This window comes from Pseudomyrmex gracilis, unplaced genomic scaffold (assembly GCF_002006095.1).
Source record: "Pseudomyrmex gracilis isolate BER0280 unplaced genomic scaffold, ASM200609v1 scaffold_11, whole genome shotgun sequence".
Lineage (NCBI taxonomy): Eukaryota > Metazoa > Arthropoda > Insecta > Hymenoptera > Formicidae > Pseudomyrmex > Pseudomyrmex gracilis.
In genome coordinates this window covers 1434678-1457991 of record NW_018020595.1, presented here as the reverse complement: position 1 = coordinate 1457991, position 23314 = coordinate 1434678, and the positions used below count along the sequence as shown (strand labels likewise).

General features: G+C 32.0%; 1 protein-coding gene across 5 annotated transcripts in view; it reads right to left on the bottom strand.

Moving 5' to 3' along the window:
* The window catches only part of LOC109863364, a 58281-nt gene that overhangs the window by 6093 nt on the left and 28874 nt on the right, over positions 1-23314 (bottom strand). For 3 of the 5 annotated variants that reach the window (XM_020443624.1, XM_020443616.1, XM_020443632.1), the window contains 4 exons: positions 19628-19848; positions 10218-11111; positions 7214-7294; positions 797-1127 (listed from right to left, as the gene is read on the bottom strand). In XM_020443624.1, the coding sequence (XP_020299213.1) occupies positions 797-1127; positions 7214-7294; positions 10218-11111; positions 19628-19848 (1527 nt within the window). Of the gene's footprint in view, positions 1-796; positions 1128-7213; positions 7295-10217; positions 11112-15157; positions 15234-19627; positions 19849-23314 lie in introns of those variants that run through there. The other 2 variants (XM_020443639.1, XM_020443627.1) reach the window with 2 other exon arrangements.

Genomic DNA, 23314 nt, shown 5'->3' with positions numbered 1-23314 from the left:
TCATCAGATACACTTCAAATAAATTTATTTAATAAGGAACTTATTTAAATTTTGGTTGTTGTGTTTTTTCTCTATTTCTTTTTTGCTAAAAATTTTCAAACAAGTCTCAAAAGCTTGCAGCACTTCGCTTTATATCGCTTTATACGCTCCATTTACCTTCCGGCAAGCTAACTGTTTAGATCTATCTTATTCTTTGTATTGGACTTTTTTTATGTTCCGCACTTTATTCTGGCCTTGAGTTCTAAAAAAGAAACTTATATCTTAAAAGTTCAAACAATATGTAAAATCTTGGAAACTTTGTACAAGAAAGTATAATTTTTATGTAGAAAGATAATATAGTTTTCAATACAAATCTTTATTCTAAATTATTTTTGTTTGTAAAATGACGACTCTTCTCTGTATAAGATGTAAAAAGTTCCGAAACAATTCGTAACACATCTTTTGTATCTAATGAGCTTTTGACCAACTTTTTAAATACTTGATAGTATGCAATCCTCCACATTTGTTTTTTTCTTTTTGTTTCGTTTTTATCATGCGAACGTCGTCCGTATTACCAACACGAACCATCACATGATAGCAAAACTTAGACAAACAAAAGTTATGCAAGTAAATCTTTTCTTTATAGCAAAGTTAGAAATATCTATTCTTGAATCACTGCTTGAATATTTACACGAATGATAAAAATAAGTAATTTTTTTACAATTGAAACCATTCTTGGGGATGTCACAAAAAAAATTCAAAAAACATTTTCACCAAGAGTAAATAACAGCCACCTTAACGCGGTCTATAAGCTTACCTGGAAAATAGTAACTTTCTTGAGCACCGAGAGATTCACGTGCAACGCCAATTCGGTTTTGAGCTTGTCCGGAAGCAAACCGAGAGCGGTGTTGATGTCACCGCCGCCCTGTATTCTGCCACGCGACCAGCTGTAGTCGTACCACCTAAGAACCCGTCGTTTCATACCGCCCGGTACCTTGTGATGCCTCATATAAGTTTTGGCGCCGTCCAAGAGTCTCTCGAACTCCAGACGATTAGCGTTTCTATTGGTAATGACGTTACCGACCTGGCCAACGATCGTCGCGAATATGAAGACACCGATCAAGTAGCTGACTATCGTGAAGACATATCTGTGAATCAGGAAGAGAGAAAAACAGCCAATCAATCTAAAGAGAATGTAAACAATATCCTACGTTCACGGAGACGAGCGGCCCTCGCCGGAGCCTTCTTCCTTTCTCTCTCTCTCTCTCTCTCTCTCTCTCTCTCTCTATTTATCTTTTAATTTTTTTATTATTTTTCTTACTTTCAATTCTCTTTTCAATGCGTATACCTCTTTTCATTCATTTTCTATTCTTTTTTCTATATTCTAGTATTACTGACACAAACAAACAACCTGCTAATTTTGTACTTTTTGCTTTCATTCTCTGTGTTCTATAAAACAGAAAGAGATGATAATAAGCATTTGATTTTCACCCGCGAAGTCGCGTATTCTCATCAAATTGCCGAATCAAATAAATAATCGAGTGTCATTTCGAATTGCTATTATTTTTCCGATTCCTAAAACTGGAATCAAATTAGCTTAGACTCTTCTTAGAGATTTGCAATTTCTAAACGTGTAAATAAACTACTTGAGATATGTGTGTGCGTGTGTGTGTGCGTGTGTGTGTATGTGTGTACACAATAATATTTTAAAAGTTTGTATGAAACACTACTGTTATATATAAGTACACATCATACCTTTTCAGAGCTTCTTTTATTCTATAATTTTATTAAATATTTAAAAAACGTACATGAAAAGAATATACATATTTATCATAAATGTTTAATAAATCAAATTTATAAAAAAAAGAAAACTGTAACATATTTCTGAATTCTATTGTTTACAACAATATTTCAAATTTTTCCTTCAAATAAATATAGAACATAAATAAAATATAGATATAAAAAACAAAGTTGAGATTTATTTAATGCAAAACAATAGTTTGGAAAGAGAAATATCTGTCATTTTCACTATAAAATAGTATCGATTATTCTGATCGACATGCTTGAGATCATGTCGCAACCAATGGACTTCTGTTCGTCTGTATTTCACGATTTATCATTTTTCTAAAGATACTCTTTCCGCTTTTTATGTATCGGAACAACTGTGACACACACACAAGCGGAAGCATACAAATGCTTTTCCTCATTTTCTATTTGCAATCTCAAACCAATCCTACATTTTCTAAAGAAAGCGCTTTCTTTTCTTTTGTCCTTCCGGTGAGATATTTTCGTGCTTCCGCCAGTCTCGAATTTCTTTCCCTTTTAGTGTTTCTCTCATATGTTTATCTCCCGTGACGGTCTCACACTGCCTCTCGACCTATCTTCTTGTGCTTGCTCTGAGAAGGGACAGGCGATGTTCTGTGTATATAAGTGACATTCGCGACTTTCTCTTGTAACTCAAGGAATTTGTAAAAAAGAAGAGATAATATACGTGTACAAATAAATTGTTAATCTTTTACAAGTAAACTTTTATATGGTTTACTATATATTTTTAGCCATTTTTTCTCAAAATGGGTCATCTGTAGATCTTTCATTGTTTTGCACGTATCTTATAGATTAAAATTTGTTAGATTCACCTCTCTCTTCAAATATAATAATTTAAAATTAAGTGGGTCTCTTTGTTTTAATTATTAGTCGGCTTTTGACTTTCACAGTTAAGAATTTTCAGATTTATAGATAACGCACACGTTTTAATTGTACTACAATCGATGTAAAACTGAATAACCTGAATAATAATAAATCACTATAGTATCACTAACGGAATAGCGCTTTCTAATGTGTTTATTAATATATTTCTTTCTCTGTTAAATATTACTTTGAAACTCATATACATATATTTTAAATGTTTATGCATAAAATTAAAACACGATCAAAAAAATAGTACTGACATTTGCAGATAGATAATTGATTAATGCAAAAAACAATACAAATGTCCGCATAAATAATATATACATACATATATAGTAGAAATACGTAACATAGATATAAATAAATTGAGAGAGAACGAGATTTACAAGAATTCAAATGTGTAAATGTGAATGTAGAAGCAAATATATGTACAAGTATATGTATTGTATGTATATATTTAGTATTTTAATTTGTATTTTGATATTTTGTTTCAATTTGAAGAAACATTTATTAAACTGACGCATTTAGACAAGCACAAGAAAATCCGTAGTAATATTCTCTGACAATTTACAAAAGCGTAGGTAACTTTCAGCGGCACGAGCGGAAATCGTGACCTGAAAGCCCGGAGAAGTTACGGGTCATCGTCGAACCGAGGAAATCCAGTTTGCAATTCGCTCGACGTACTCGAAGTAACACAAGATCAAATTTGACTCCGGCTAAAATGAGATTCTAGCCGATCGTTGCCGCGTCTAGAGAGTCGTCTACAAATCGATCTTGCAAGGGACTTAAGTTTCCTACGGTGCTGTATGGACATTAAGTGATCTTCTCTCGTTGAATTATGAGCCGAGAATTGAACGATCGAGGTGATGATGTCTAAGTTGAAAAGCGACTGTTTTGTCTCTTAGATATATGAGAGATTATAAATATTCGAAATGACGCATAAATAACGCATAGATAAACAGTAGTATTACACATTGCTGTTGGCAAGTTTCATTCTTCAGATCAACAAATGTCAAATGCTGGCTAATTATCACGTAATATGACAGTTTGCTGAAGTAAGCACTCTCACCGTGATTTTTAACAATATATCAGCACACACTTCAATTGTTATAATGGCCAAAATTTATGAATTGTTGCTTTATCTACCTTCTTTGCCATATGATTTCATGAAAATTCTATTTATTTCCGAATTTGAAAAAATAACTCGGTAGAAAGAAAGTTTTGATCACAGTAAAGTCATCAATGCTGTGAGTAGCTATACTTTGACGAGTTGTCACACAACACGTTTGAAAATCGCATACAACACACACACACACACACACACACATATATATATAAAACTCTGCCAATCTTATTTCTCTATACGCGATTATGATGCAAATAATGTGAAAAAAGATAAAAGTTGGACTATACGAGGCGCAAAGTTGAAGAAACAAAATGGAATATTTGCGTAGATATTATTCAAATTAGTTTCGGATGTAGTTAAATACTGTCGTCGACCGTGACTGGTGACAGAGACGATTTGTAATGCGAGACTGTTGGAAGTTCTACCACCGACTTTGCAGTTTTAACCAAGGTCGTTGCCGTTGTCGAAATACAAAACTCGCGAACGTTTCGTTGCCTGGGTTGCTCTTACAAAACTGATAAAGCTCTTATTTTCGGCAATCTTTTAAGAGTGTTTGAAAATATTAAGGTCAAAAATTAAGTTGTTACGAAATACTTGCAGTTAACTGTCCGATGCACCTTCGAGATCAAAACAAGCTTTATAAAGTGGACTTTCTTAAAAATAGGAAAAAGCATCTATTTTTTGTAATATTCATTACTGTTTAAAGTCTTCTCTGTAATCTAATTTGTGAATCAATCCATGCAGTGAAATGATATCATAGCGTTGTAGTACTTACAGAGAACAAATGTTGTTAATCTATTTTGCAGACATTTGCAGCAGACATTTTGTGTGTACAAAAAATGTTTCCACGTTTAATACGTTAAGTCGACTGTTGCATAAATTGATTTGTCCTTCGTACGTCGCAATTTATCCGTGTAGCGCGATTTAAAATCTGCATATATCGCACGGATTAGAACAGTGCGATACCTTTGCAATTTATAGTCTACAAGATTCGGCACACACGGATATGAGGATACCAACAAATATCTCGACTTTTTATCAAAATGTCCGGATATCGAGCAATTAAAAATTGTATCTCTTTGACAAGAGAGAAGAAGAGAATGAAATCAGATTTTAACCATGTTTGTAGTTGTTTTTTGTCCGTAAGAAAAAAAGCTACGTGTGACAAACTATAGTAAATAAAAAGAAACACTAAAATTTTTTCTATTTTCTAAAAGTAACGAGATACTTAAAAAAGAAAAAAATAGAAAAGTTTACAACCTACTTAAGGATTTTTGCAAAAATCACATTACATTCAAATTTTTAATAACAAATTGCTTTGATTGTAATTATATATATATATATATAGATGTACATATATAAAATAGTTTTTTTTTAAATAAAAATATATATAATTAGAAATAGAAATGTATAATTAGAAAATTACCGATGTAGAGAAAGTTAATTGTCTGTATACACACTAGTATATCGATGATGTAACTCGAAATAAGTTTGTTTGAGAAAAATAAAACAGTCAGATAATACTGCTGCACGAAATAAATTGTGTCTTCACAGTTTATAGGCACGTTATCAACTGAAATCTATGAATAGTAGCAAAAATCACTTAAATGATAACGATTATGTAAATTGTGTGATTATTTGTGCGGTTAAAAGTGAATAAACGATGGAATAAAAACTATGTATATTGTATGTGTATTTCGAAGATAAAAATAATAAACTTGTTTTGCGAAATTTGAACAACCTTTGCGAATAAATATCGCGTCGTATTTATAGCTATCTCAATTGTCTGACGTACGTCATTGCCTACGTACGACAATTGAAGTAAACAATATATCTTGTCACGGGGGAAATATCTCGCTACATATATCTATTTTTCGACAACTCGTCGGAAATACGCGCCATTGAGGACGCTCAGTCATCTTCCGTCACATGCTTCCGTCTCCATTGATCGTACAATTAAACAGTTTTGAAAACCCACAAGCAAATTGTTAAATCTATTTAGATAACAAAACAGAAATGTCGCATATATGACAAACAAAAAAATAGATTGTAAATTTCAATGGATTTTGAAATACAAAGCTAGAAAAATAAAAAAAGATCTACAGTGTCATTTCGGACATATTTCAAGAAAATGAATACGTTCACAAAAACCAGACTGGATTAATAAGTAACATAAAATTATATTCAGTTGTGTATGCTACAATCTTTTTTTAATTTTTAACGTTTAACTTGATGTATCTCGTGTTACTTTAAATATTATGCACTTATTTGAATTTTACATCGATTAAAAAAAGTTTATAATTTTTCTATCTATTTATTCTATTGTTTTTACAAAAAGATCTTGTTTTTAAAGATAAGTTTTAACGCGGATGTGTTATTATTATGAAATAATATAATATACGCACTAAGATTTTTATGCTGTCTGTAGGACGGCGGAGAACTTCGATTCGTCACCACTTTAATTCCGCTACGAACCCACCATATATCATCTCGCGGCCTATGGCTGTTTCTCGATCCTTAGCCTCTCCTCAGAATAAGATATTCTGACAGCGACTCATCGATCACTTTGAGTTTATAATGATTTCCAATTGTGCGTTGTTTCGTTTCACACAACGACATTTATTCGCCGGTGCAATATATTTACAAGCATTCGTATCCGATGCTCTTTTTCTACTTTTCTTAGATTTTCATACATTTTATATCGATTTTGAAATATATTTTAAAAGTATTTGTTGTTACATACATGTTCTCCTTACTCTTGCACTTTATATGAATTCTTGCAATGTATATTTTCTTTCTTATTCTCTAAATGCTGTTACGTTTTATTATAACTTGTAGTCAAGCTAAAAGCTTCTTTTTGCACGTAATATTTGCGGTTAAACAAAAAGCAAATTTTTACGATTACCTGTTTTATCGTTGAGAAATTTTGTGTAAATGCTCAATTGGTTTGTTCTGGCATGTTACATACACGTAAATCCTGCAGTGTAACACACAACGCATAAATTACCTCTCGTATAGTCGATTGATAATCCAGTAGAACGCAATATTATTGCAAAATAAGTTTTCCATCTTTATGCATTGAGCATTTTCTGTTTCTAAGCTTTCGTTTCTTCTCTCTCTCTCTCTCTCTCTCTCTCTCTCTCTCTCTCTTGCTCACTTGGATTGCGTTCAGAAACATCACTCGTGTGCACTTTATCTTAATTGCTCATTAGATTTAAAACAAAGATAGATTGACGCTCGTGTGCACACGAGTGGTGTTTCCAAACGCAGCCTTGCTCGCTAGCTCAACCGCTCATTCGCTCACTCGTTCACTCACTCACTCACTTATTCATTCACTCTCTCACTCTTTCTCACTCTCTTTTTCTCTGTTTTCCCCGTTTGTTTTATTTTCTTTTTTTGTTCTGGAAACGATACAGGTACCCTTCGTTATGCTTGAACTGCAGAAGCCGGGACAGTCGGCCGCGACGAGCGAGGCTCCGGGGATTGCCGCCCGCTATGTTTCTGCCAACACAACAACAACAAGACCGCTTCACGAGTCTAATTTCTAGGCATCCAAATTCACTACAGATATAGCTAACTTAAGAGACAATGGAATCGTCAGTGTTCCCGTTACATCGTCGACATACAGAATGTTAACACAAAATGAACTTGTATTAAGTGAATAATAAAAGATGTACAGCAACATTGTTATGACAAAAAAGCTCAAATAAAAAATAAAAAAAATAAATAAAAAAAAACCAATTGCTTGTACCTACATATGTATACTATTGCTCTTTTTTATTATTAATATGTGATTTACAATCGTAATATATCTCGCAAAAGATGCAAACCAATATGACGAGTATATGTTTACGCAATCACATGATTCGGCAGAAAGAAGATGAGAGCTTTTCTCATCATCGATGATAATAATGCTACGAGAAATCGGAAATGTGTCTGTCGTTCGATGATTTAGAATTGGATTAAGAGAAATCTGATTGAGCGTCAGCATTGCAGTGACGAGAGCGCTTACGGCTAGACGATCTCACCAATCTCAATCGGCTTTGCTGATCTCGTTTCGATTTAGCTGTACATAGAACGCGCGATAATACAGTTAAACACTGGCGTTTTAGCTATATTTGCATGTAAGGTGACGTGCACATCGCGTCGTATATTAAATATGTATGTAATACGCATTTAGTCGATCGGTGTTGCGATTAGACGACAATTAATTCGTGCAAATTAATTTAGGTTAGATACCGATTATTCGTAGTTATTAAATTACAATTATTGTTGAAACGTATTTTACATACTAACGTGTAATATTATAGTTTATCGTATAAAACTGCGAGAATTATATTCATTGAAAATCCTATGTTTTTGCGAAGGAATTTCTTCAAACGAATGAATCTTGCAATTCGTGCATTGTACATAATACAATGATAATATATAATATTTCGTACGAATTGGAACTGTTTCTGCACAAAATTTTACATTAAAGAACTTAAAGAAATTTTCGGAAAGCATGTGTCTTGGTATTAATATTTATATATCATGAATAATAATTTATGTTGAATTTTGCAAAAGTTGTGTGTTGATTTTAAAATTACTAAATTCTAAAACTCGATGTAAATTTTTCAGATTTAATGAAGAATACGACATGAATGAGAGAAGAATGCGCTAATAAATAAATTAAACTCAATTTTATAAGATAGAAAAGCGCTCTGTCCGGTTTCGCTTTCAAAAGAGGCAATGTGTGCACTGCGTTACGAAAGATACTTTTCAATAATATATTTTCAGGATTTCTGCGCTGAATGTAACCTGCTTCTGAAAATACTTCAACATACGGATACCGGAAGCAAACATAATTATATTACAAATATATTAACAATGTTCTCCCGTGAACCGCTAATTTCTCATTGATACTGGACTGTTCGTTTGCATCGATTTATATGACACGTTTATTGAAATTAGAACAAACGTGATATGTGTCTAAGCTATAAATATTGTTTCACAAATATTGTATCGAACCGCAAAATAGACGTATTGTTTATATATTTGTTTTTATAGAATAAAACTCACACATTGTTATCAAATAACATCGAATTGTGTAATAGTTTTTAATAACATAAATAAAACAATAATAAAATCAAGTGTTTATGCGAACTCTTTTCCGATATAAATAATTCACTCTTGAAATTTATCCGAGCACCTCAACTTTGATATATACAAGATTTTCATAGGAAGAACAAACATCATATATGCATAAGCAGCTTGTAGAATGCGAAATGATTCAAATATTGTAAAGTAATCAGGTTATACACTAAACTTGTTGATTCCCGCATTATCGTCTGAAAAAGCTATTTGCTTTTAAGACACTCGTGATGCGAATGTGAGCTACCTCGAGTGTCACGTAAAGGTTTGCGATCAATCAGGATATCTGGAAATCCTGAATACGTATTCACATAAACGTATCAGAAATATGTGAAATATTTAGTATGTATATATATATATATATATATATATACAATATATACTCTATATATATACACGTATTTGAAAAAATTTTAGAAAATCCTAAAAATCAAACATCAAATGTTTGCTTATTTTATCGTTATAAACGTTTCGAGAAATAGATTATATTGTTACATTGGATCCTTCAACACAATTACAAAGAAAATATCAAGATATCAACAGGGAAACAATGTGTGTAATATATTTTAAATTTCGGAAACTCTTACAAAGAAAAGAGAAAAGACAGATAAAAACTAGTTTTAAAGATAAGAAAATTTAAATTAATTGTGCTCTCTGTGGTTTTGAAACAATGTGTGTGTTATTAAATTAAAAGATTCAACAGGTTTGATTGATTATTCGAGAAATATTAATGTTAAAAAATTACTTACAATTAGTGCATAAGTTGTTTTAGCAAACTTCATATAAGAGAGAACGTAATCCTATAAATATTATTATATGTTATCCTTTTAAAAGATATAAAGTTTTTTAATTGAAACAAGTGTAAAAAATTATTGTTTAGACGATCAGTAGCTTGTTTACATAGTTTACATGATTTTCTGCCTGATATTTCCTGATATTTGTGCGTATTTAGTCTTTTATACATTAAACGTATACATTATACGTTAAACGTCGTCTTCTCGCCAATATTCTCGATTTGAGAGGCGAGTAAAGGCCCAAAAAAAGCGCGCATTCCATTCTCTCTTAAGTCATGTCGAGACTCTTTCTCTCTCTCTCTTTCTCTCTCTCTTTCTCTCTCTCTCTCTCTCTCTCTCTCTCTCTCTCTCTCTCTCTTTGTGTGTGTATGTGTGAGAGAGAGAAAAGTGTGGGAAGGAAGGGAAGAGAATGTTGAGAACGAGATGCACGACTCGATAAAAAAACAACAAAAGAAGTAAGGACCAAAAGTGGTGTGTCTAGAGATTATGAGACTCACTCGGCGTTGGTCTCCGGTGTAGGCAGGTCACCGATGGTCGTAAGTGTCAGGGTGGACCAGTAGAGAGAGCCGAGGTACTTCCTGGTCAGAGTGGCGTATTCGCCGGGCCGGTACGGGTAGACCCAATCGCCCTGGAAGCTCTCGGCCTCGCTCAGTAAGTAGTAAAAGCAACCGAACCAGTGCGCCAATATGAGAAGTATGTGAATAAGATTGAGCACGCGCCAGAGATTCGGGTAGACCGTGCGCGACTCCACCATGTAGTAGTAATTGTAAACGCGGTAGATCTTGAGGAACCTCGGGAACCTCAGCATAGGGTTGCTGCCGAGATTCATCTGCAGGAGATCGAGCGGCAACAGCGCCAACAGATCCAGCACGAACGATTTAGATTTGAGGTAGTGACCGGCCAGTTTCATACTGTTGTACACCATCAGGCCTTGCTCGAGGTAACCGGTGCGTATCTGCACCACCACGTCCAAAATGAACACTACGTCGGTGAAACTGTCGCAAGCGATCCAGGCGGTGGGTGCCAACGCCTGCAGTTCCGGCAGACTCTGACGGACGATCAGTGTCCAAAGATTGTAAAGGACGCAGGCTGACAGCAACATCAGCCAGTAATAATAAAAATTTTCATCGGGATTGATCACGGTTTTGGGAGGTTTCTGGGGCCTACGAGGCCGCCGGCGACGCCGACTACCGGCTTCTTTGTCGTCGGTCGCGTCACCTTCGCCTTCGCCGGTGTCAAGCGTTTCTTGACTCTCTGGTATTTGTCTCGTGGAAAATCTCTTCAGAAATGAGTCCTCGCGTTTTAGCGGCGGTTTCTTCTGAATTGTCGAGATCGCCGAAGACAATTGTACCGTCGTCCGCAATTTCATCCATCGCTGATTACTTTTTGTTCTGTGAGCAGAAAAAAAAATAGAAATCGCCAGTCAAAACTGAAACAGGACGCGCAGATTTTATTCCTCCTAGGATTCATTGAACCAATCTCTCTTTCTTTTCCTGTTTCTCTATCTCTCTCTCTTTCTCTCTATTGATTTAGCTAATTTATAAATAACGCAACAATTTTCTATACAGATGGCAATAAAATAAATTAAATTTTTGTTCATTTGTTGTTTTAATCAAATTGTTATTTATTCATATCGTTTATCGTCTTTGTTCAGACGTAAATAAATAAAAGAAGAGAAGAAGACGGTATTATATCTGCAAACTGATGTTCAGATGTAACAAAATGCATAAAATAAAGACGCGTATAAAGACAGTCTTTAAATAATACGAGACAGAATTTATTATGTAAGCTAAAGCAATTTTTTGATGTTTGTTCTGTTGTACCTTGGTTCTAAATTTAATGTTTTCAAATTCCAATATAAAAAGTAGAAAGAATAAATATACAAGTTTAATACAACATTTCATTAAGCGCAATCATTAAAGATTTGCTTAATTTTGGTGTATCAAACGCTAAAATAAAATATTAAAATGTCAAAACAGATACAGCAGCTTTTCTTAAAAAAATAAAGTAAGTCATTACTAAGAAACAAAAAGAGAAAAAGAGAAAGAAAGAGAGAGAAAGAATATACTGCAATGTTAAGAAATAGCCACTGCTATTCGAACTTCTTTTGCAAGAAAAAATAAATATTCTCACGGTATGATATGTGCGTTGTGATATTAGTTTTTTGTTGATTACGTTTTTCTTTTAAGATCTTTTCGGATCTTTTTTATATATATACATCTCCCATTCTTTATATACACTCTTCTATATATGTACTATACATATATACGTACTGAAGCACATAAAATATACAATTGTGTTGGATATTATTTTATAACTTTATATAAATCGTTCCTGTTAGGGTTGTTGAAACAATTAAATTTATTGTATAAAATAATTTATTGCGCAAATTGCGTCAAAAATTGTTTGCACAATAAACAGTCGATGGAATTTTCCGTTTGAAAAACAACAATGCGTTTTAATATTCGATGTCATGTGCTATTTCGCTTGGCCATTGTTTTAAGCCTCTGCGTGCGAGCATGTATCGTTTTAAAAGATGTTTGACGTGCGAATGTTTATTTTAATCGAGATTCCACATGACTGAGAAAGAGTTGCGAATTCTTTGCAAACCACGCATGCATGAGCTTTATCACGCGATGACATTGCAGAATTCATAGAATTCGCTATGAATAGAATGTATCGCAAGACACTTTGTTCTGCAGTACTTGCTATCATCTATTTATCTTGCAAACACATACAAAAGTATATAAGATAGGACTATTATATCGTTGCAACCGCGTCAATAATAAAATTTAAAAAAACCATAACATTCTTGTTTTTTGCTTTTATAGAATAATCAGATCTACAGTTGTATTTCTCTAAGTTCTAAGTAAATGGGTGGTTGTTGCTTTGCGAAATAAAAATTAAACGAGACGCGAGATCACATCAGTTAGCTAGAGTATCAGATTGATAGGAGGTAGACAGACAGACAGACAGACAGACAGACAGACAGACAGACAGACATACAAATAGACAGACAAACAGATAGATAAACAGAACAAATAGATAGAGACAGAATAACACTAAAAAAATCGCATACCTTGACAATCGAAACGATAATAAAATTAAGATAATCATCAAGTATGGCACTATGTATTCTTGAATTGTTATCGTAACATTCATATACAATGTGTTATAGATGTAAATGCAAGATATTGAATATTATGTTTCAAATGAAAACATTTTCCTACTATCAATTCTTTGTAAGTACTTAAATACTATAAAAGTGTTTTACAGTATTTAAATATATAAGTACTATACTGTACTGTAATATATAAATACTGTAGAAGTTATTAAGACAAAAAGATCTTTATATTTAGGGATTAATTGTCATTTACATGACAAAAGATATGTTATGATTTATCAATTTGTACTAAAATATTTTTCGTATTATTTTGTGACATACGTGTGTGTGTATGTAGACATAAATAAATATTTTAAACTTTTAGATTTTAAATTTTTGGGTACCTAAAATAAAAATCGGGTTTACCACACGTGTGATAACTTGTTTCTACTCGTACACGATATCAACAAAGAAATATTTCATTAAGAGAATAAGATGATTAATAAAGATCAATCGCTCGACGGTTATCAGTTCAAATATATTGTATTTTTTAATTAATCAAACTTCATCCTTATAAAATCGCTGATAATTACTTTCATTATTGTGTATATATTTATGTGTGTGTCGGTGTAATTAAATTTCGATTCTAGTAATACCTATTAATAATTTATTTATTAATAAAAATTATTTATTAATCATTATTTATTAATGATTATTATACTCCTTATATACTTGCTTCGTAAATCATTTTACAGTATATAAGTTATTGTCAAGTATTGCTTGTAAGTTGGTAAAATAAGTAATGTGAATTTTCGAAGAAGATCTATCCCCCTTTAAGCGAATAATCGAGGAAAAAATTTATTATAAAACTTGAGAATTTTTTCAAATATGATTAAATATCATCAAAGATTAAAAAATAGATAGCATAATCTTATACATAGCAGCAGTGTATCTTTATCAGCTATGTTATTTAAAAATGTACAAAGTAAAGCATGAGACGTATAGTAATTTGAAATAACGTGGATATAAAAGTAATAGATGGAGAATGGCTATAAAATAAATTTGCAGTGAAGAGCAGTAAATATAGCCAGTATTTTCGTGCGGTCTTATGTTAAATGCAATGGGAAACGATCGGAACATCTGACTTTTATTTCATTTTTTGATTATATCAAGTTATGTCAAATCAATTAACATTGACTTCCGTGAATCAGATTTTATGCCAATTTTATAGGTGTCACTATTTGTGCGTTATTTTTGTATATACACTTATGGTTTGTAAAAAGATCAAAACCCGAAACATACGAGACTTCGATATAAAACTGCTATGTTAAGTTTGCATTTAATATAATTTGTATCAATGCTTTCGACTACATAAACTTTATTGCAATTAATACTTTTACTTAGTAAAAGTCTTGTGTTCTCGTACACATGACGTTCCTTCGTTTTACATTAGACCTTTGTGATGGAAACAATATGATCGACACCTAAATATATCTTCATGCTCGCGTCAAGAGACGTATAATTTATTCGAAAAAATATTTTTATAAGTCTCGTGCTAAAAGTCAGAATCTCTAGAAATATTCAATTCAATTCAAAAATCTATCTTTCTTTGTAAAGAAATCTCTCTAGAGAGAATGAATAATTAACAAGATGCAAACATAAAGCGCTGAAAAATCTCAAATCAAAGTTCCAATATCGTTGAGATTCCCGAGATCTTGGTTACCTCATTTCGGAAGTATTTGAAAGTTTATGACATTTTGAAAGCCACTCGAAATTTCATACTCGATTAAGTCATCGTTAAAATGTTAAAATGTAAAATTTATTGTCGTCTCAAATATTAATACGATAATTGCATTACATATACATATATATATGTATATATATACTTGCACTTATTTAATCATTTGTTATTTCCCATCATGTAACAAAAAACTCGTAATATGATTTATGTTTACTGATTAACTATGTTTATTTATATTTATTAGAAGATATGAAAAAAGAAATGTATAGATTAAAATAACATAATTAGGAGAGAAAAAAATAAGAAAAATAAGTCAGTAAGAACATTTTTTAGTGAAGGGAAACAATAAAGTATATACAAATACATACTTTAAAAAACAAATATTATTCTATAAGTCTCTAAAAGAAAACTAAATTTTTTATAGAGAGATAGGATCGAGTAAACAAGATGAAATATTTTGAAGATAACCGTGCCGAGTTCCCAACATAAATAGAGACAGTTGTAAAGAGTATGTTATTTGTGTGTGTGTGTGTGTGTGTGTGTGTATATGGCGCGGGCGCGCAGATGATAGTGGCAGAGGTTACCGTCCGTACCGATTAATGGCAGGAATACCTCTTGATTTTGCGTAGAGAGGAATATAACGCCATGACCGCGCGTACATTACTCCATTTTTGTGAACCCCTTGTGCTACGGGGTCTCCTGGCTGCTGCGGGTATTTCTGTATCGAGGTTGTAGCTCTCCAGCGATGCTGATGTGGTTGAGGTCCTGACGAGTCTCGCGCCGGATGCAAAAGATTGCGGACGACTCGAAGAAACGCGTTGTTGACGGTACAATTTCGATGACCTGCGAAGAAGATAAAGAACCCACACGGGTTGCCTCGCTCTCATTCTCTCGCTCTCGCATACTTGTCATCACACGTCTATTATTTTCTTTACATACACACAAACACACACACACACACACACACACACTTTTTCTTCCTCTAACTTTTCCTTTTCCCAACCTAGCCTCGCGTATTCAGCAAATGTATGATATGTATGAGTAAACATTCGCTTCGAGTGATATGATTTTTTTCAATGATGATATGAGTACTTTTAACCAATTTTCTTTGCAAGCACGGTTGTTATTGTTTCCTGCCTTCTAAAAGTATTCACAATATGTTCTGGAAAAATATTAATTCGAAAATTATATTATCACATTCGCGGTTGACAATTTTAGAGCGAAACTGCTGAAGTCCGCGTACATTTTTCAAACGTCTATAGCCGAAGTCCGCAGAGTTCTGCTATTTAAATAAGTGTAAATATACAAAATATTACTTCATACCACACTTATATGTTTATTAAACAAATTAACATAGATTTTATAAAATGACGTAGGACTACGTCAGCCGAACCTTAGTTATAGATTTTTAAATGACGTAAGACTACGTTACCGGTCATGAATGTGTTAAGAAAATATATATAATTAGTTTTATGAAATTTACTTAAACTTCAATCTCAAATCTCGGTTCAGAAAAACCAAATAATTTGTTATATAAATTTATAATCCAAAATTAAATAAAGAATCCAATGTTTCCAATGCTTTATACAAACTCAATCATACGCATCTCGTTTAACAATAACTGATGCAATGTAATATGAATTTGTAATTCTTCTATCATACTTTGTACACATTTCTAACTATGATGGATAACACGTTCAAAATATTTATGTAATATAGCAGCTGTCTCGTAAAAAAAGCCTCACTCATTCATCCGAAGAACGATCTCGCTCGAAAGCGATGTAATACAGTTATGGCTTGCAACGTATTTCATTGAGTGCGTGAACAGGTTTCATCATTCATTTCTCTTTCTTTCTCTCTCTACTTTTGATTCAATCTCTTTTCATACAAGCGTAATCAGACTATTCTTCATCCTTTTCCCTATGTGTCCGTCTGTCCATCTCCATATCACATTGTGAAAAACGAGTCATCCGCTGAAAACTCGTCAGGTCGACGTGACGCAAAAACGTACGCGACGCTGAATTTATTTATCCGTGTGAAAAACGATTTTGCTGTTGGCGCCACGAAGCATCGAAAAGTCGATAAACACAACAGTTTGTCGAATGTACTTTGTGCGCTATACGGAATTGCGCGACTGCAACGGAATTGTCAACGAATAGAAGAAGCAGTAGCCTGGGAACTCGGAAATCTGCCTACACAGAATCTAGAAAAGTGGGTCTGAATTCGTATTGAATAAATAAAAGCGAAAACTTCCTGATTATATACGCTCTGGGTTCACGACGCTATAGTGCGAGAAGTGTACAACAGAAAAACAAAAAAGAAGCTCACAGAATGAATACAGAACAACGAAGTCTTGTCGGACAAGACTTCAACTTAGAAATTAGTTGCATCGCGTTTTTTACTAGAATTACGCGCGACAAGAATTTTAATTTTATTTTAAATTTCTGATGCAACATACAAAATACTTAACCCGGATATTTGTATATTTATTATATAAATATCAGTAATACTTGACATATTCGCAGCCGGCGTTTTTTAGAGCGAGATCTCTACCTAAACGCTGCGTATTTTCAAATGTGTATAGTTGAAGGCCGCACGGTTACGGCAATATTGTTGTTCACTTATGTATAAAAAGTTTACATATATCTATTGAACAAATAAACTTAGATTTGAAAATGATAGGACTACGTTACCGGTCGCGAATATGTTAAATATAGATATTTAATTTTTGCAAACTATTAAAATTATATAATAAAATTATTGAAATACTACACACATGTAAATAATTAATATTCATGATATAATTTATTTTTATTTCTTGCAAACACCATGTGCAGCAAACATATGCATATGTAGTAAAACATACTTCGCACTAAATCTTTCATATCGTATTTAATAATCACACCTTCTATCGTTCTTTCTCCCTATATTATTAATAATAAGAAATATATTATAAACAGATAAAAAGAATTATCTATACAAATAATTTGCGCGAAGTTAGAAAAGATATTGTTGAAAAGTAACTTTCTTCAAGAGTTTTTATGCTATATCTACATATATATAAAGAGTTATCATATTGTAATATTTTATTTGTGACGTTATTCTGCAACTTTTCAAAACATTTTAATCAAAGCTTTGGTGACGTACGAAGAGACTCTGAACTGATAAAACAATTTAGGATCTTTTTATCTTGTGATAAAAACTAGATATTATAGTCATTATACTACGTATATTTTTGATGAAAGTTCACTGCAGCTTTTTTATATAGAAAGATTTTGTTTGTTAATCCAGAATAACTTGATTATAATAGATAAATATTATAGATAGATATTTAATACTTCTCTTCCTCTTCTTTGTCGAGTAACTTATCTTTATCCACCTTCTTTAAGTTTTTGAACTTTACAAAACTCCGTTTAATTTTGTCATTTTTTAAATTACAAATATATATTGTATTTGTATGGCTTACTAATACATTTCTCACCGTGTAAAATGCTTTTCTATAATTTTACGAAAATACGAATTTTATCGTAAAAATTAGAACAGAAAGTTTTGAACAGTTAAAGTTAATAAAACTATAACTAAAAAATAAAATATAATATACTATATTTAGTTTTTCTACCGTTTTTTAAATCTTTTACTAGCCAAGAGACTATTTTCTAATAAATGTTTATCTAGTTTCAAAATTTATCCGACTTTATTTATTTCTACCAAAGAAAAAAGGTTTTAGAGACGAAAAAATATCATCTCTGTTTATCCACTTTTAATATATTAAGAAAACTTCAAGACGGATCCATTACGTTTCACATAGGATTTCTGCGTCCTAGTTGTCAAATGTTTACTTTTCCCTGATTTCTAGAGAAGCAGAAATGAAGATTCTTGCCCGATGTTTCTAATGCAGAAGCGAGAATACTGCAGCTGAATTTTCCTGATGACATACTTATCTATTTTTGTTTGCTTACTTCCGTTGCGCATCATGTTTTCACAAAACCACAGTTATGACACAGTGTTAACAAAAAATAATTATTTGCTGTTTATTTAGTATCTCACACTTTTGTAACAAATACAAACGGATACTAAAATTTGATACATAATTTGAATCCATTATATTATCTACACTATATATATATACATATATATATATGTATGTATCTATTATGTATTAAACTTTAGTATAACAAAGTCCGTTCGTATTTATTACAAAAGTGTGAGGTACTAAATACATAGCAAATAGCTATTTTTTATTAATATTGTGTTATAGCTATGTTTTTGTGAAAACATGATGCGCAACAAAAGTAAGCAAACAAAAATAAGTTTTATATATATATTGTACATATGTACGTATGTATATACATACACATATACACACACAAAAACATACACATATGTATATATATAAACACACAAATATATAGATATAGATAACCGCTATCATATTTGTTACGTATAAAAATTGTTACATGTAATGTTTATTTATTGTACTTATCCATTAGTAATTTTACGGTAAAAGCAAAATTGTTAACAGTTTTTAAGGCATTTTTATCACGAACTGAGTTAAGCCGGATATTGAATGAATTTTTGTTCAATTACTTCCAACTATTATATAAAGCGATAATGCAGAATAAACATCACAATGATATATATATGTACAATAATTATTTTGATGTTGCACACAAATTTATCCAGATTATCGTTACAATCGTGATGACAATTAACAAATCAATTATAGATTTTATTGACAAAGTTTAGAGAGGAAGTTTTTTTGTGTAATCTTTACTTTTGAGTATATTCGTTACTTCGTGCAAATTATTTACAAAAACAATTGTTTGGCAAGAGATAAAAATACATAGATATGTATATTCTCTATCGAAAATTTTTTTTGCGCAGAAGATAAGTATGGCAAACAAGACGGAAATCTTCCTATTAAATAAAAATATACAAAGGAATATAACATATTGCGTAGTCTTTCGATTTTTATTTTGTCATATAGAATGAAAGCTGAATTAAATCCGAAAATAATGAGACATAATTGCGATGCAAAAGTAAATAGTAAATATTACACTAACCTCGATCCTCCGTGGCCATTGGATCGTCTGCCGCTGCTCTCATCATCTTCATCGTCCTCGTCGTCCCTCGAAGTAGCTAGCGATTGGGGAACTGATGATGGGGCGCTACTGCCGGAATCAGGCCCAGGACCCATTCTCGAACTGGAAGCGCCGCTACAGCCCGCTGAAGACGGCACCGGACCACATTCCCCCTGGCCCTCTTCCTTCTCCGCCCGGTCCACCTTTAAAAATTTACACATTTTTATCAGATTTTATTCAATCAGTCGAAACAATGCAGATAAATAATTGCTTTCTCCATTTCTTAATGTCTCATTGAAACACATAACATCGTGTTTCATATGTACTAGAAAATTTACATTTTTATGAGTATAACGAATACAATGAATGTCTTCTTGCATCAGCAACAGTATGTATGTGTGTATATTTGTGTTTTGCTTTATCTATTTTTATTTCAAATATTTCGTTCTTCGCTACATTATTTGTGCAAATCAATATTTCATTGTGCGAACACAATTCATCACGAAACGCGAGATGATCAAAACTATAATATATATGAAAAAGCATCTTTATAGCGTTTTCGTTTTTCATTTCGTGACCGATTATGCAAAAAGCAACGACCTAAGAGCTCTTGATATTACAGAAAGAGAGAGAAAGAAAGAAATCATATGTATGTCTGTTTAGAATGAAAAGATGGAAAGCCGAAGACGTTCTCACTGAACGACATGGCTGTGTCAGCCATTTCTCTCGAAAGTCGATTCCAAACAGGAACCATGATAACTGGCTATTCGGGATTGGGAATTTCCGACTGGAAGTCGTAAAAGTTATATGTCGTGATCGGGAAGATGGGAGACGAAATAGCAGAATGTGTAATTTACTTACTGTAACGGGGGTACTTTTAATCAGTTGTGATAAAACATAACACGGAAGAGAGAGCAGAAGCAACTAGAAAACAAAAGAATTATATATAAAGAATGAAAAAACAAGAAGAATATCGTATACGGAATGATCCGGAAATTATTAAACCTTTAGAGTTCACGTTTTCTTTAATTAATTCAAAAGTAGATTCTTTTGCACAAATCTACATTTCAAAATTTTCAATAATTTTAGCAATTTTATATTTTTCAATATTAAATGTCTTCATTTAAGAAAAAACAGAAATTAAAATTTTATTTTAACGTACACTATCTATTTGATATTAAATAAATCGTCGTCATCTATTTTTCTACTGAAATTTAATTTACAGATAAAATGTCTTTTTAAATACATGTAGTTTTTATTTTTAGAAAGCTTTAAATATATATATATATATATATATTAAATGCTTCAAAGAACAATTTTTTAGTTTGTTAAACAATCTGTTGTGTCAACTACAAGTTGTGAAACGTCCTATATGCATGACAAAAAATGAAAGTTGTTTACAACTTGTTCAACTAAAGCTGAAGACGTCGTAAAAGAACGTCGTGGCTTTTCTGATAAATGTAAATTTTAATAAGAACATTGTGTTGTCTTTTAATAAATACATTTTTTTCTTGTTAATAAGTAAATTTCATAAGCTACCTTATCTTTTATAGCGTTTTTTGCTTATTTAGAACAATAATTCATATATTTTCTCTAAAATTATAAATGGTTACTATTTTTACGTATCTCTCTCTCTATCAATATATATGAATTAAAAACATACTTTTATTTGATGTGACAAACTTAAATCCTACAATTGTCATAATTGTGCAATATTTGTTTTAAAGATAAATTAAGTGCAAAATGATCTTGTCAACTCTTTGATCCGCGCTATTAACATCAATCCCTGTACATCATCTTTTCCCCTTAAATCCCACGGACATTAATTGAGTTTGACGTAACATCCTATTTTCCTCTACCTCAAGATCCGGAAACAGGTTAACTAGATACCATACACTTTGCCACTGCAACGGATCTCGGGGGAATAAAATATAGCGTAACGATGTACATCGCGATTTACTATCTTAAGAAAATTATTTACTAACAAGTGTCGTATAGTATAAATTACCAAGTATAATATAAATCAATAAAATCAAAGGTTGCCATCAAGCAATAAAGAGCAACATAAACTTTTATCATTTTTTTTTGTGTATTTGGAACAATAAAACAAAAAAATCGAGAATGTAATTTTCTCAAATGTTTTCGAGAGTTAAACAAAACTCATTACACATACTGTACTATACTATATACTTATGTATTTATAATTGTTATTTCAATCTCGTTTTATAAGAGCATATCAGTGAACATTGTCAGAATCGAGATTTAAATAAAAAAGCGTATATTCGAGATCGTTCAATAGCATAACCGAGCGGTAACGCGAAATCAACGTCGTATCCAGTCAACAAGCAGTAGTAGTTGCAGTAGTTGTTGCACATGTATCAATATCCATAAGCATAAGCGGCTTTGCCGCAGCAACAACGCGCAAACACATCGCGTTCTGCGCAATTGAAAAGCGGAAGGACGAAAGTTCAAAAACTCAGTTTTTCATGAAAAAATAAAAGTCAACATTCAGTCAAGGTCATCGTATATATGTATGTATAAAATGTGTGACACAAATTTCTTGTTACTTGCAAATTCCATTCAAAACTTCTGATAAAATTTAGATTTTTTATTCCAATGTTATAAACTCGCGAAATAAAATAGTGATAACTACGCGAACATTACTGTATCTACAAATTTATCGACATAATTTACTAAAAATATAATATGTTACAGACATACAAAAACATGTAAGAAAATATAAATAAAGCCAAAAGGAAAACTTGTTTATCTGTATGTTCTATCTTCCGTATTGTAGCAAGTCACAAATGTTTTCATACATACAGAGAGAAAACTTTTTGCTAGTAAACGTCGATATCGCGTTCTCTTCTGTGACAGTTTTTAACTCAATATTATCAGTGACCCCCTTAAATTGAATTTACACTATCTGCTTGTCCAAATACAGAAACTTGCAGAAACGACGTGTGCACAATCTCTGTACGGAAAAAGTTTATAATGAACATCGAGTTTGATAAATCCGAACCGAAATGTCGAAGAGCGAAATCTAATTATATGGCACGTAATTATCTTAGAAACGTGCCGATGGCAAACAAGTTTGATTTTAAGGATCTCTGCTCTTTTCGATATTGCTAAGAATTTGACGAGCCATTTTGTCTATTGTACATGTTAACAAAAGTTGTATTTAATTATCTCAAAAAAAAAACCACGTAATAGGTTATTCGCACACATTCGGCTTGTCGGCTATAGATATAAATTTATCAATAATAAAATTTATTTATTATTGATGAAAAAATATATAATAAATGATACTCTAACATCTTATGATTTCCATTCCTGAAGCTTATAATAAACGACATCTTTTTGCGCAAACCCGAACGGTTTAAAAAAAAAACAAATTTGTCAGTTAAAAACCTTTTTACATCTTGAACAATTTGTACACATACAATACGTTCCAACTAAATTTTATGTATAACTTTGTGTGTCACTTTTCAATTACTTACTCACACATTTAGTTATTTTGTATAAAATAATATCTTTTCAAAAATATTTTGTGCTTAAAGATTAGTAAATAATACATCGTTTATTATCGAGCGTTATGTAAAAGTTACAACTTATCAATATATTATTATATGGAGAGTAACGTGTATTCGAACATACAAATCTCGCGGT